Source organism: Lepidothrix coronata, unplaced genomic scaffold, assembly GCF_001604755.1.
Source record: "Lepidothrix coronata isolate B3197 unplaced genomic scaffold, Lepidothrix_coronata-1.0 Scaffold15, whole genome shotgun sequence".
Lineage (NCBI taxonomy): Eukaryota > Metazoa > Chordata > Aves > Passeriformes > Pipridae > Lepidothrix > Lepidothrix coronata.
Window position 1 is genome coordinate 4,780,929 of NW_016690195.1, and position 16,162 is coordinate 4,797,090.

Sequence of the window (16,162 nt, forward strand, 5' to 3'; positions counted from 1 at the left end):
TATTTGTATCTGTGTGCACACCAGAGGTCAGAGTCAGGCAACAGCAGCAGCAGCAGCTGTATTCAGGGATTACAAGCTGTCCAGCTCCCATAAAAGCTGGTAGGTAGGAATGCCTTTTGGCACAACTGTAGCACGGAATGGTTGCAAACTGTGCTTGATTCTACCTAGAGAGTTAAGCTCTTGTTGTGGTTGCTGTTTCAGTTTTTTTCTCCACAAAGGAGAAGTGGATACTGCGTCAATCCCAAACGAGGTTATTTGAGGCATGGTCAGAGCTGTGGCTTGAACTGCAGGTCTGCAGAGAAGAAAGTTGTTATTATAGTTGGAAGAGTTTTTTAAAGAATGGTGTCTTGTGAACCTGTTTTACAGATGACTATAAATGTAGATGACTAACCTACTTAACAGGCCAGTACTGGATGTTAGGGCACTTAGAAAAATGTACATTTAAATTACATCTCCAGCATCAGAAGAGAATAAAAATCAAGGATCTATATCCTATGGAAAACACATCTACTGCTTTGTAAAAATTTTGTGTGTTCTTGTTTTATGAATCAGGAACAAATTATCTGTGAAGGGTAAATAGTAAAGTTACTATTTTCACTGACCATTGAAATTTTAGTATCTTTCAAGGCAAGCAACATTTTAATATAATGTATATATATAACACTTTAATATAAATCAACTCCAGAAAGACCATTTTAATGAATTGCAGCTCTTCAAATCATGAAGTATATATACATTCAACTTAAGGAGCAAAATGTGCTTTTATGTGTAGATCCTTACAACTTTAGTGTTGATTTGAAAAGCCACGTTGCTCTGAACGAACAAGTCTAATTAAGCAAAAATTCCTGAGAAAATGAGAATAAATTAACTACTAAGAGATATTAAAACTGATCACTATAGTGTTAAAAGGTATACTAATGGAGCAAGAGGCATTTCTCAGTAAGAGATCACAGGTGATTTGTCACTGCCATGCAACATGATTGAATGGATGATAGAAGAACACTTTATAAGGCAAGGAAAACATCACACTTCAGTTTGTATCTTTGCCTGTGGAATTAAAGAAATCTTTTATTTTAAATTTGATAGAGAGTTATATGATTTGAAGTGAAATAAGAAATATAGTCACATGATTTTATCAAGGAAATTGAATAAAAAATTCGGAAATATGTATTGGAAAGGTTAGAAATAATAATCACTGGACAAACTTGAATTAGAGTTCCTCCTTTTCTAAGCTTTATCTAAATTTATTAATATTTCTTACAAAGAGTGATGGTGGCTTTTAAAGTGTTACCAGCCTGTAACAGAAAGCTGTACTTGAAGCAAAGCAAATCACAGACTCCACATATTTTAAAATGTTTTATTATAAAGGATAGGAAACAAAATCCACATTTTTTTCAAATCCAGATAAATAAACAGTAAATATCATGCTTTTAATTTTAAATGTGTTTTGTCTTTCACGATAGGATCTGCAAAAATGGCATTCTTAACTTGGAGACCTGCAAAAATATATCTTCTGAGAATATGGTGCAAGACGGACCACATATTTTGCATATAAATGAAGACCACTAAAAAAAATCTACTGGAAACTGGAACAAAACAGCTCTGTGAGAAAGTGCTGAGTGAAGAGCAGTTTGGTAACTTATTCAGCAGAAAACTTCAAATTAACTCTTAGTCAAGATTATTTCAAATATATATATAAATATATACAACTACACAAGAAAATGTCCCACTTGAAACCAAACAAACATCAAATTGTAAAACCAGAGAACCCTGTGGGGCTTTGTGATCTTTAAGAAGGGATGCTTAAAAAAATCCAAGTTCTTTTTTCTCTATTCCATAGAAATAAACTACTAAAGGAAAAAAAAAGGTGAAAAAATAACCAAAGAAAAGCACAGTTACTCTGCTATTATCATCTTTTAAAAAAAGAATCAGATCTTTGTTGTGCCTGATTTTGGAAACAGTGTATTGAATGAAACAAAGTAACAAACCGATAAACAAATACCTCACCACATGCATATTTTGCATGTCACGTTGGTCCCAATTTCGTTGATGAGAATATTAATTTTGATTTCAATGGGAATGGGGTAAACTTTTTCATTTTATATCTAGAAGAAGTTAAATGACTTCAAGCTGCTTTCCCAAATGGACTTTATTCCTGTGACTAATTCACAAAGGACCGTAGAGTTGTCTTTATACCCTTACATAGGTGACCCAGGTACTTTGTTGCTTGTTATTAAAATAATTTTGTCTTTTCCAATCCCACACTTCTGCAGCATTTTAATAGAACAAAATTACTTGTTAGCAACCTGTAAGCAGTAATCTGAAATTCTTTTAATATTTATATCTGTTTGAGGGTTCTCACCCTTTGCATAGGGTCAAGGTTGCCTGTACAAATTAAAGGACTGTTACAGGAAATATAAACATGCTATTTACAAGTTCACAATTCTTTAATTTTTACACAGTTCTGATGAATATTTTTTATATTTGTAGCCTAAGCATTGTGTAGAACTGACATGCTTCTGATATTCACCAAAAATGTAATAAGAAAGTAAAGTAATTAAGGATAAAATGCTCACATGCAAGGATACAGTAAAATGAACCCATTGCCTTAAGCTATGCCTTTATGCAATTTTCATATACCCTAACAATTTGTCTTCCTATGTACTTTTGATGGAAAAATTCCATGCAAAATCCCATATTTTCTTTAAGATAATATTTCACATTCTTTAAACCTTCCATTAATTATTCTACATGACATTCAGACTGCTTTTAATGAAAGAAAGGAAAAGCCTCAAAACACAGCTACTTTTGTTATCACACTATAAATCCTAGCTCAGGGATCATGCCAATTATCTGATTTACTTCTACAGAGCAACTGAAGAATTTATGCTTATTATCCTTACCATTATTCATAAGTTTGATTCAGTTTATTTATGAGAAACATGTCCTTAAAGGATTTAATGAAAAACAATATTCACACAAATAATTTGACTCTAGGATTAACATAAATCCATCCGCTATTCAAATTCAGTTCATTTAAGAAAAACAATATTCGGAGTGGTCACCTTGAGTGCTTACAATGAGTTTTAATAAAGGTGTCTCTCTAATCCTTTTTCGTGGTTATAATGTTGGCCTTTCACTGCTGAATAACATTCTACTCAATAGACCATGGCTGATTTGCTTCAATTCTTCAAATTCTGATGCTGTTGTTGATTTAATAAAAAAAAAAATACATCCACTGAAAAGCACCAAGTTTAGGAAGAATAGCCAAATCCAGTTCTTTGGAAAACCATTTCAGCCGTCTTCTTCTAAACCAACCGTTCCCCAGTCATCAAAACATGGGGTGACTCTTGGGGAGTATTTGTAGGTTACGAAGTAATAACAAAGTGACTTTGCATCATCCTTACATGTTGCTTTCAAGAAGCCCTTCACCTTTTACCTTCAGATTGTAAAGTGTTGCTGCTGAGGGCAGTGCCATCCTGGCTTGTTCTGGGATCCACTGTTTAATGTCTTTAGAAGTCCAAGGGCCGAATCATCATGGTGGTGGAGCGCAAGGAGTAGCTGGGGCCTTTGAAGTAGTGCCACTTGATGCCATTGAGCTTTCCGTGGTTTTGTCCAGCTGTGTAGAACATCCCATTGAGATTGGAGGGTCCACAGGCATCAAACCACCACCCTGAAACCATTAACAAAAATTAAACTGCAACTGCACTAAGTATTTTTGTTTTATAGGTTTAGCTGATTATCAAATTCTGGTAAATAACTCATAAATAGTCCTGGTGTAGTGAGTGTGCTATTTTCATATTTTCCTTTTTTGTTCTTTTGTGCTATTCTGTAGTCAGCAGTGCTGGAGAACACACACTTGTATTTACAGAATTGCAAATGTAATTACATCCCAACTCATTCTAGTTTTATATGCAGCATGTGAAGCCAAAGCAAGAACATCAATGACAAATAAGCTGCTTTACATATTTAGACAGTATAGCAGTTTTCATTTAAACCACAGAAAAAGACTATAATTCAAAATTATTTTGCATAATTTCACATTGCTAGGTTATTTTGAATCCAAGAATGATTTAATTTTATTTACCGGTCCTTTTCTGTTGCTTTAACTGTGATTGTTCAACTGCTCAGTTGTTTTTGCTCCCAGGTTAGATCTTTTTAGTAACTGGATTGTGAGAATGGTGGTGCTTTCCTGTCACAGTAACTACAATGTTGTAGTAATAGATAATCAGCATTTAAAATTGTGTACAAGGCGAGAGGTAGATACTTTCTTTAAGACTGTGATAAATTTATAAACAAGAAAGCAAAAGAATGGAAGGACTGAGTGAAGAAGATAATTACAACACTGTAGGATGCTGACAGTCAGAATAACAGTGTGCAGGGGTAGATGATATATCTGATTATCTGAGTGTGCGTGCATTTAGGTGAGAGTGTGGCCCACTTCGGTGAAGGTATATTCATCACATGTACAGTTTGTGACAGGACAATGACATTCAATTCTTAGTCTTATGATTTTGAATGTGAAAACCTATATTAAATCGTTAGTCTTCTAATCTTGATCTTGAAAAGTGCCAAACACTCCTTATTAAGGTGTCTACAGGTAGACGAAAATTCCTAGCTACTCGACTAACACTGATGGTAAAATATATTAAAACTGTTACTGATTTATATCAGTAGAAAAGTAGGCTTAGAAAATTGCTAACTGCCTTTTCTGCCCCCCTACCCTACCTACTATTTTCCAGCAAGATGCAGCTTCCTACATATTAAGCCATTGAATTCTGTGAAACTGCATATATTTTATTATACTGGAAAGACAGGGCAAGAAATGTCTTGCCCAGATGTTTGTGATTCTAGTTCACTGCTCCAGAAGCTACAATGCAAGACTGTTCTGAAAAGTGATGTGAGATAGATTTAGAAAAAAACTCAGAACCTTGCTTTGGGAGGGCAAAACAGCAGTCTGGTTTACAAAATGACCCTGTGAACAGTTGCATGGGCATAACTGAAGGAGTAGTAAACTGAGAAGTTAGGATAAAAAAGAAGTGTAACAGCTCTGGAAAATTTGTGTGACTGAATGTAGAAAATTTAAACTTGCTAGAAGTGCTGGTTTATTTTCAAAATGTAAGCAAAAAAAGGCATCTCACCTTCAGACTTCTGCAGTGAAAATATGCATGTATGTCTTTAACCAGCTGAGAAAAAGGAGTCAGTGGTGAAAAGAAGTGTGAATCTTCAGATCTTTTTTAAACTGTTGCTTTAAGACAAAATTAGTCAGTGAACTCTCTCTCTCCAAGATCTTTTCTTGTTAAGGTGAATTTTAGATTGCCATGGGAGCTAGAGTTTTAAGAAAAACTCCAAATAACATGAAACTTGGCAACATCGAGCTTACAGAACATAAACTGACAAAGATAAACTAGGTGACATGCTGACTCCACTGAAAGTAGTGGGAGTTTTGCTGGATGTCTTGTAGGGAATAGAATTTTCTCTCCAACACTTTTCAGAGCATCTATGTAATGTAAAAGGAAGATGCTTAGTTTAGACTGAGAAAGGCAGAATGAATTCCCAGACTGCAAAGACCTAATATTCCCAATGTCAAAAATGTATTTACCTCTGTGGGTAAGAGCTCTATTTGTCAGAAAGACTTCTGTTTGAGTTTTTTTTTCATGTAAGATCTTTGGTTTTTTGAATCTTTAGCACGGATTTTATGCATCTTTCCATGTAATATGATTGTACTGAACATTTGTGTCATGTATAGAGACAAATAAGAGCATAAAGATCAGGTGGCGACTTTTGCTTTGGTAGTTAAATGCCATTTTATTTAAAAAAAGTTATTTTAGCCTGCATATCACAGCATTGTGATCTTCTCAGAACTCTTTGTAAATCATTTTCAAACAGCGCTGGTAGAGGCAAACTGATCATTTAATGAGTGCCTACTTAATTCTGCAGCTGTCACTGTGGAATCAAATGGAGAATTTTAAATTTTCAGTGTGTTTCCCACTCTGACTGCTGGAAATAGAATTAAACTGTGAGAAACTCCTTTTAGACAATGTGCACAGTCCTAGGGAATCATCTGATTCCCTCAGTGGTTAGCCTTTTATCTACCTATAATGAATGCATTATATGAAGGTATTTTAAACTATGGCTTATTATTACAGATATGACATTGACCATGTTTAGCCTTCGAGTCCAGTGTTTACTCTGTCATTTTTATTCAGATCCATGTAATTTATGTTTCTAGTCTTGTATTTCCTTAGACTTTGGATAATACTTAGGGTTTTCTTCTTTTCAGAAGTAGCACCTCATAAGGAAATCTTTAGGGAAGAATCTATACCAGATAAATTCTGACAATCTTCTGTTTTGGTACAGTTGACCTCCCTTTGGTTGCAATGTTATACTTATGGGGGCAATAACCAAAGAAAGGGAAAGCTGTACAGCTGATATTTTACTGTAACCATAGTATAATCTTATAGAAACTTAAGATGAAGTTAAACAGAGAAATCCTAACTCTCATTTCTCAAAGCTGGAACCCAGATGCACCTGGGTTCTGTTTACAGTGTTGGGGTGAAGAGATGACAAGCTGAGTTAGTTACCATTTCATCCTAAAGGAACAGGAATAGCTCCATAAATGGACTTTTTGAAGGTTTTAGTGATGCCTTACAAAATCTGTGTAAAAAATTTGAATGAGCTGAAGAAACACATAATTTTAAAAAACATTTGTGAGGACTTGCACAAATCTCTTAGTCCAGATTTCTTCTAAATAAATACTTCTTTCAAAGTGTGTTTGAATGAGCATATTTTTTTCCTACTATACTGTTCTTGTTAGTGAGAATGTATCATTTTTTTAAAGATGTTTCCTAAGATTACGTTAAAAGTTGTCTAACTTTTTTGTTAGGTGGGTTTTTTGTTTTGTTTTCTGGTGTGGTTTTTTTCTCCATATGGTTATGTCTCTCCATGCTCCCTTGCATTCTCTGATGGGTCTTCTTTCCCCATAAGGCCTCATATTATCACAAGACTTCCCACTGCATGTCTCAACACCAAATCAATACCTTTGAAAGGATGCTCAGTTGTTAGAAAACAGTGCTAATAACACCAAGGTAGTGGTTTTGATCCCCACATGGGCCATTCACTTAAGAGTTGGACTTGATGATCCTTGTGGGTCCCTTCCAACTCAGAATATTTTATGAAATCTGTGAATGGTTGCACAGGAAATGTTTTTTCAGATGCTTTGTATATTAAGGGAAAGAGGAATGGAAGCAGTGACTTTCTTTGTAGCTATGAGGAAGTGAGGGAACATAAAACAGAGGTTTCTGAAAGAGATACCTGCAGCACTGCCACTGCAGAACACACCATATGAAGAAGCTCCAGAGCTGTGATAGTTTGACCCAAGAAAAGACACACAGTAACTAGATGTTAGCTTATTCCCTGGAGTTCATAGGATTTTCCTCACATGAAGAATCCTGTTTATTTTTCACTACAAGGTAATGCCTTTCCCAAATAAGTATAAAGTCTTCTCTAAATAGCAGTAAGATTTTAACCTGGAACAAAACTTTTGACAATAATTTCCATAGGATATTTTAATCAGGCATGAGAATCATGAAAAGTGGGCATTATAAGAAATAACAATAGAAACAAGATTTTAAAGTGACTAATAAAGTAGTAAAGAGAAGGCTTATGTGGGAAAGTTAAGAGAGTTTTTATTCAGAAACAGAGGTTGTTTCTTCAAGTTGTTGTGATTACAAAGTCACTAATTGCTTGTTTGAACTGAGGATCAGTTCATTTTTTTAGGTTAGCCCACCCCTAATAATTTGTGTAGTAACAGCAGCACTACTATCTCTGTTTGCAGTAAGAATCCCTAGGTTATAAAATATATTGTCCAGACAAAATAGAAGTTCAATTATTCATTGATAATACATTGATATACATTGATAAGTTGTTTGAAAATTCAGCTATACAAATAAACAGGACTCCTCACTGTAGACAGCTGCTTTTCTGGAGCAGTTAAGGTATGCTCGCTCCTTGAGGACACTTGTGGTTTGGTCTTTAATTAGTGTTGCTATTACCTATGGGCATTGTGAAATTACATGTCAGGTCTTTTCATTGAATAAATATATTTTGAATTCTTAAGCCAGGTAGTTGAGCTCCACTGATCTGCTTGTACTATATCTTTGGATGAATATGAATGTGTATTGAAATAATTTCCACAAATTCTTGCAAAAAATATCTAATAAAGAAGCATTGCTCTCTTATATTGGCTTTCTGAAGCGGTAAGTATAACTTTTGCATGATAGAACCTTCTCTGTCAAAAGCAACACAAAAAAGGCTTTTGGATGCCAAAGCTAACATGCTTTTTTGTCTTGTTGTATAAATTGTAATTAAGCATGTATGCATGTAAAATTCTTTGTTAGTAACCTAATGCTCATCAATTACATGAAATGAGTGCACTGTAAATCCTGGGAACAGGGTAGTGATCATTCAGGTTTGATGGGAGGTTCTTAGTTGTCTTTTATATAGTAAAAGAACAGATGTCTTAACACTGCACATTTGACAGTAGACCCTTTCCTCACATACATCTCTGTTCTCCCTCCCAAATACACTGAATGCAGTAAGATCACTGAATGCAGTAAGATCAATACAGGTCTTTCAATAAGATCCAAGTGTGTTCGAATGGTACATTTGTATCTGTTAATGGGATAAATGGATCCTATGAAAAGTCAATATTTATTTGTAGCCTTTGGGTTTGTCCATAAAATTTAGTACATTTGGCAACAAAGCCAATAAGAACAATTTCTAATGCAAAAACATTGAAATAGTCCTCAATGATCAAAAGACATAACTTATTTTAGGAAAGATTTCAATGTTTCTGACATTCTATACTTTAAAGAATTTAGTTGATAATACAAAGGATCTGTTTGACTTTGCATTGATAACTTCTCAGCTAGAAGACTGGCTGAAGTTTTGGATGACACCTGAAGCTATTTGTGGAGCCACAGGACAGGCTCCAAAAGAGTGAATGTAAGAGGAGGATTTAGGATTGTTTAGTCCAGAATTCAAAAGAGAGATTGCCAACAATCTCAAATTAATACAAAAACCTTTTAAAGGAATGCAAAGAAATGGTCTATGCTTTCCAATGGTGGAGGATAGAACAAGATGGAAAACATCTAAATTATCATAGAATCAGTTAGTCAACATACAAAGCTTTCTTATATTGTGTAGACAAACTCAGTAACAGATTTTATTATGAGAATGAATATCACTAGAAATCTTGAAGGCGAACAGAAAGATGGAAATGAACAGATAGAGAAGAATCTGTCTTAGAAAAGGACTAAATGACCTCTGGAAGTAATTTCTAGGCCTATGTACTCCTTAAGAGTATTGGATTGTCAAGACTACAAGTCTGACTTAATAGATGAGAAATCCATTGGAAAATCCACTGAGTTTTAATAAATACATGGGAGTCTCTGGCTCAGGAAGATCCTGAGATTCAAAAGATACGGGGAAAGTACTCAAGGGATGTTTAATTTATCTGCATTTTTCTTAGGCCTGTACTGACTTCTTTCAGAGACAGGAGACCGAGGTTGGATGGATCTCTGCTTTCAGTAAAATAAAAAAAAAAACAACAACAAACCAACCATTTATTTCAGTAATTCTATGCTGCTTCAAACCTGGCAAGATATCCAGAAAGTCTCCCTGTCCTTTTGTCAAACTATTTTCGGGATCAGAAGTTTAGCTTCTCACCTGAAGCAAGGTAAATGCCTGTGTGAACATCTCAGACTGCAGTCAATGTCAAACAAGGAAAACCACCTTAAAACTCTTTCCCTGTGAGCCAAGTTACTGTAAGTCACTTTCCAGTGATTGAAAGCAATTGCACAAACAGTTTGGGGCTCAGCTGACTGGTGAGCAGATGGACAAGAACTTGGTCCATGAATCTGATCCTGAGATGTTAAACGTTAAGTGTTGTATTGGAAATCTGTGCGATGCACTTTGGACATCCACTCATTGCTCCATTCTGGTGACAGTCTGTTGCATTTTTAAAGAGATTTCTTGCAAAAAGCAAGAACTTACTGGGGGTACTCTTCCAAGTAAGGCTTGAAATTATATCCAGATACATATATATGTATAACCCTGTGCTCAGTTTACTGGCCTGAGATATAAAACCACTGAAGAAATTATTTGAATAAATGTAATTTGTCTTTAAAGTAAAACAAGCATGCTTAGCTTAAATTTTCAAAGGCACAAAAAAACAGCTAAAACATTTAAATACCTTGAAAGTTTACAGAGCCTAAGAATCCAGCTCATGCATGTACTTTTGAAGCCATTCCCTAAAATCAACATTAAGAGAAATTCAAGTAGCATAATGTGGCTCTTGAAAGGAGAAGAAAGACACACACACAAAACACTATTGGTGCTTCTGTATTATTCTCCCAGTATTTAATTTCTCATTCTGGGGAAGAAGGGTGAGATAAAGGAGGAGATAGAATAATAGTTATGATATAGACCAAATAAAACTGACAACTAGCAAGATGACAGAGAGAAATATGTGTTTTCCTTACATTTTATTTTCAGCCTTGATTATAACCATATCACAGTCTTGAGCTTCAGCTTATCTCAGCCTTTATTCCTGACATAAATATACTCAGTTCACCTCATAGAGATAACAGGCTCACCCAAACTGTCAAGATAGCTAGAAACCTGCCTGCAGATTTCATATCATTCATCATTAAAGAGCTCTTTGTGATGTTGCCAAAACTAACAGAGTCTGATATTTTTTGCTTAAAAATACCCTGTTATCATTGCTACTTTTGTTAATTAGTCTTTGTCTGGTACAAAACTGAAATATACTCACTAAAAAATGTTTTGGTATTTAATTCAATTTCTGATGTTCCTTAAGGAATGAGAAAGTCATTTCAAGGAGCAAAGCATAGCAGAGTGTTTGTGGAGAACTCTAACTTGATTAAAGTCTTTCTGTTCTTGAAAAACTACAAATTACTCAGTGCTGTACAGGCTAACTCCGAGGGACTGGTACTCTGAGTCTTGTTCACAAGAGTAGACTTATCTATCTCCAAAGGTTAGTTCCATCTCTTTTTACTCTGTAGTGATTTCCTATATTTGTGGTTTCCTCAGCCTTTGGTAATTCTCCCCTTCTTTATTCATTTGTTACCAGTATATTCCAGTACATGTTTTTCTGGTGGATTTGCAGGACTGCTGCAGCAATATATGTGAATCTTGTGGAACGGTTGTTCAATAGCAGACTGACCTTAGCAGGGCATTGACCTGCCATAGAAGTCAGAGCAGGAAAATAAACAAACCACTCTTCTCCCAGAATTAACTGTCTAGGAGAAGAGGTATTTCCAGGCAACTTAGATACACGAATGAGTCTGCACTTCAGACACAGACACAACTCATACTCAGGAGCTTCCCACTGGACTCTGAACCACCCTGGAAATAACACACTTTGATTTAGCATGGATTCTAAAGGGAAAGGTCAACAGTTTTAATTAAAATAAGCTGTTGACACTCTTATCCAATGTCTGTCTCCAGAACTATCTGATTAGCTTCTATTTTTTTATAGAAATAAAAAGGTACTTTCTGATTTCCTGTATATGGTAAGAAGTTTCCCAGATGACTTTTCATAAGATATCACTAGAGGAAGTTATGGAAATTTGAAAAATTGGCTCCTTAAAGATTTTCCCAACTGGGTCATTTCCAGTTAGCAAAAGAGAACAAAGAGCTAGCATTTGATATAAATTCTCAGTGATGGGAAACCATCTTCTGTTAGCAGATGATAGCTTTAGAGGCTCATATATGCCTGAATATGACCTGAGCTGGATTCAGAGTGCCAGTAACCACAAATAATACTGGTTTAGCAATCAGATCCAAAAGAATGAAAAATTTACATGCTATAGGATCTTTTCCAGGAAAGTTAGAAATCACTGAGAGTCTCCAAAGAAGATGCCGTTCTTGGTCATACAGTCAATGAACCAAAGAATCCCAATTTAAGCTTTCTGCTACAATGTGGTATTCTAGAGATAAAAATGAGCTTGCCCATATAGGGACTAGGAATAAGTATAATTTTCCAGAGAAAGTTCTCGCTCCTAGGTTAAAGCTTTAGGTGTCGGTATGGGGAGATAATCTCATATATTCCTCCTCTACTCTGGAGGGAGCAAATATCAGTCATATAAAGTATACTTGCTGGCAGTCAGATTGAGTTGGTGCTTTAAACTATCCCAGTATACCTTGTCTGTGCTCTTCTCCACCTCGACTATTTCTTTCCTTCTGCAGTTTGACTCAGCTCACTAGGATACCAGTTTAAATCTTCCCGATTAAAACAGATGGTTGCAGGTCTAGTCTTTCACAGATGAGCGAATTAGTCACTACATTAACTGTGTCTTTATGTATTATGCTCATATAACACAGAAAGTTTAAACATTATAATTATTTCAATAACAGAATCACATCCCTAAGTGAAATAGATAATACATTACAAGCCTAGATGCTGATTGTTTTTAAACTTTACCTTCTCATATCTAATTCTCTGTATTTTTTCTCATCTTTTTCTGGTTCACTCTCCCACTTCTCGCAAATGCCTTCTCTCTTAACTTCTTTTCTCTTATTTTTCCTTTCTTGCCTAAACAATTACACTAACTTATGCTTTCCCTTTGACATTGTTGCAATAGCTTCAGTGCAGAAATATTCTGATTGCATCTCTGAATAATCCCTTCTCTGCTGATAGGAATCTTGAGGTATTGGCACTACCACAATATATGCATAGGTAAGAGTGGAAGTAAAAACAATGAAAGGAATTTTCACTCAGAACTTACACATCCATGAATACAACTTTATCCATGGTTGCTTTAGGAAAACAGTTGATTCCTATCAATGTACCACATATTTTCAGAGTGGTACTCACCTCCAGTCAACATGAGAGCACATTTACACATGCAGTTGTCATTGTCAGCATCTTTTGTACTGAATTCAGCACCGTGTAAGATCAGGCTGCTCTGTTTTCCAGCAGTTCCACTATGACCTTTCAAATAAAGTCTGAAACAGCAAGAGAAAACAATCAGTGTCACCAAAGTAAAAAAANGCATTATATGAAGGTATTTTAAACTATGGCTTATTATTACAGATACGACATTGACCATGTTTAGCCTTCGAGTCCAGTGTTTACTCTGTCATTTTTATTCAGATCCATGTAATTTATGTTTCTAGTCTTGTATTTCCTTAGACTTTGGATAATACTTAGGGTTTTCTTCTTTTCAGAAGTAGCACCTCATAAGGAAATCTTTAGGGAAGAATCTATACCAGATAAATTCTGACAATCTTCTGTTTTGGTACAGTTGACCTCCCTTTGGTTGCAATGTTATACTTATGGGGGCAATAACCAAAGAAAGGGAAAGCTGTACAGCTGATATTTTACTGTAACCATAGTATAATCTTATAGAAACTTAAGATGAAGTTAAACAGAGAAATCCTAACCCTCATTTCTCAAAGCTGGAACACAGATGCACCTGGGTTCTGTTTACAGTGTTGGGGTGAAGAGATGACAAGCTGAGTTAGTTACCATTTCATCCTAAAGGAACAGGAATAGCTCCATAAATGGACTTTTTGAAGGTTTTAGTGATGCCTTACAAAATCTGTGTAAAAAATTTGAATGAGCTGAAGAAACACATAATTTTAAAAAACATTTGTGAGGACTTGCACAAATCTCTTAGTCCAGATTTCTTCTAAATAAATACTTCTTTCAAAGTGTGTTTGAATGAGCATATTTTTTTCCTACTATACTGTTCTTGTTAGTGAGAATGTATCATTTTTTTAAAGATGTTTCCTAAGATTACGTTAAAAGTTGTCTAACTTTTTTGTTAGGTGGGTTTTTTGTTTTGTTTTCTGGTGTGGTTTTTTTCTCCATATGGTTATGTCTCTCCATGCTCCCTTGCATTCTCTGATGGGTCTTCTTTCCCCATAAGGCCTCATATTATCACAAGACTTCCCACTGCATGTCTCAACACCAAATCAATACCTTTGAAAGGATGCTCAGTTGTTAGAAAACAGTGCTAATAACACCAAGGTAGTGGTTTTGATCCCCACATGGGCCATTCACTTAAGAGTTGGACTTGATGATCCTTGTGGGTCCCTTCCAACTCAGAATATTTTATGAAATCTGTGAATGGTTGCACAGGAAATGTTTTTTCAGATGCTTTGTATATTAAGGGAAAGAGGAATGGAAGCAGTGACTTTCTTTGTAGCTATGAGGAAGTGAGGGAACATAAAACAGAGGTTTCTGAAAGAGATACCTGCAGCACTGCCACTGCAGAACACACCATATGAAGAAGCTCCAGAGCTGTGACAGTTTGACCCAAGAAAAGACACACAGTAACTAGATGTTAGCTTATTCCCTGGAGTTCATAGGATTTTCCTCACATGAAGAATCCTGTTTATTTTTCACTACAAGGTAATGCCTTTCCCAAATAAGTATAAAGTCTTCTCTAAATAGCAGTAAGATTTTAACCTGGAACAAAACTTTTGACAATAATTTCCATAGGATATTTTAATCAGGCATGAGAATCATGAAAAGTGGGCATTATAAGAAATAACAATAGAAACAAGATTTTAAAGTGACTAATAAAGTAGTAAAGAGAAGGCTTATGTGGGAAAGTTAAGAGAGTTTTTATTCAGAAACAGAGGTTGTTTCTTCAAGTTGTTGTGATTACAAAGTCACTAATTGCTTGTTTGAACTGAGGATCAGTTCATTTTTTTAGGTTAGCCCACCCCTAATAATTTGTGTAGTAACAGCAGCACTACTATCTCTGTTTGCAGTAAGAATCCCTAGGTTATAAAATATATTGTCCAGACAAAATAGAAGTTCAATTATTCATTGATAATACATTGATATACATTGATAAGTTGTTTGAAAATTCAGCTATACAAATAAACAGGACTCCTCACTGTAGACAGCTGCTTTTCTGGAGCAGTTAAGGTATGCTCGCTCCTTGAGGACACTTGTGGTTTGGTCTTTAATTAGTGTTGCTATTACCTATGGGCATTGTGAAATTACATGTCAGGTCTTTTCATTGAATAAATATATTTTGAATTCTTAAGCCAGGTAGTTGAGCTCCACTGATCTGCTTGTACTATATCTTTGGATGAATATGAATGTGTATTGAAATAATTTCCACAAATTCTTGCAAAAAATATCTAATAAAGAAGCATTGCTCTCTTATATTGGCTTTCTGAAGCGGTAAGTATAACTTTTGCATGATAGAACCTTCTCTGTCAAAAGCAACACAAAAAAGGCTTTTGGATGCCAAAGCTAACATGCTTTTTTGTCTTGTTGTATAAATTGTAATTAAGCATGTATGCATGTAAAATTCTTTGTTAGTAACCTAATGCTCATCAATTACATGAAATGAGTGCACTGTAAATCCTGGGAACAGGGTAGTGATCATTCAGGTTTGATGGGAGGTTCTTAGTTGTCTTTTATATAGTAAAAGAACAGATGTCTTAACACTGCACATTTGACAGTAGACCCTTTCCTCACATACATCTCTGTTCTCCCTCCCAAATACACTGAATGCAGTAAGATCACTGAATGCAGTAAGATCAATACAGGTCTTTCAATAAGATCCAAGTGTGTTCGAATGGTACATTTGTATCTGTTAATGGGATAAATGGATCCTATGAAAAGTCAATATTTATTTGTAGCCTTTGGGTTTGTCCATAAAATTTAGTACATTTGGCAACAAAGCCAATAAGAACAATTTCTAATGCAAAAACATTGAAATAGTCCTCAATGATCAAAAGACATAACTTATTTTAGGAAAGATTTCAATGTTTCTGACATTCTATACTTTAAAGAATTTAGCTGATAATACAAAGGATCTGTTTGACTTTGCATTGATAACTTCTCAGCTAGAAGACTGGCTGAAGTTTTGGATGACACCTCAAGCTATTTGTGGAGCCACAGGACAGGCTCCAAAAGAGTGAATGTAAGAGGAGGATTTAGGATTGTTTAGTCCAGAATTCAAAAGAGAGATTGCCAACAATCTCAAATTAATACAAAAACCTTTTAAAGGAATGCAAAGAAATGGTCTATGCTTTCCAATGGTGGAGGATAGAACAAGATGGAAAACATCTAAATTATCATAGAATCAGTTAGTCAACATACAAAGCT

The 16,162-nt window shown here is 35.2% G+C and overlaps 1 protein-coding gene across 1 annotated transcript in view; it reads right to left on the reverse strand.

Annotated features, from left to right (window-relative positions):
- Positions 1–1,434: 1,434 nt before the first annotated feature.
- The window catches only part of ANGPT1 (angiopoietin 1), a 169,458-nt gene continuing 154,730 nt past the window's right edge, over positions 1,435–16,162 (reverse strand). Inside the window, exon 9 of the mRNA XM_017806333.1 lies at positions 1,435–3,673. Coding sequence (XP_017661822.1) covers positions 3,513–3,673 — 161 coding nt within the window. The 3' untranslated portion in view covers positions 1,435–3,512. The remainder of the gene's footprint in view (positions 3,674–16,162) is intronic.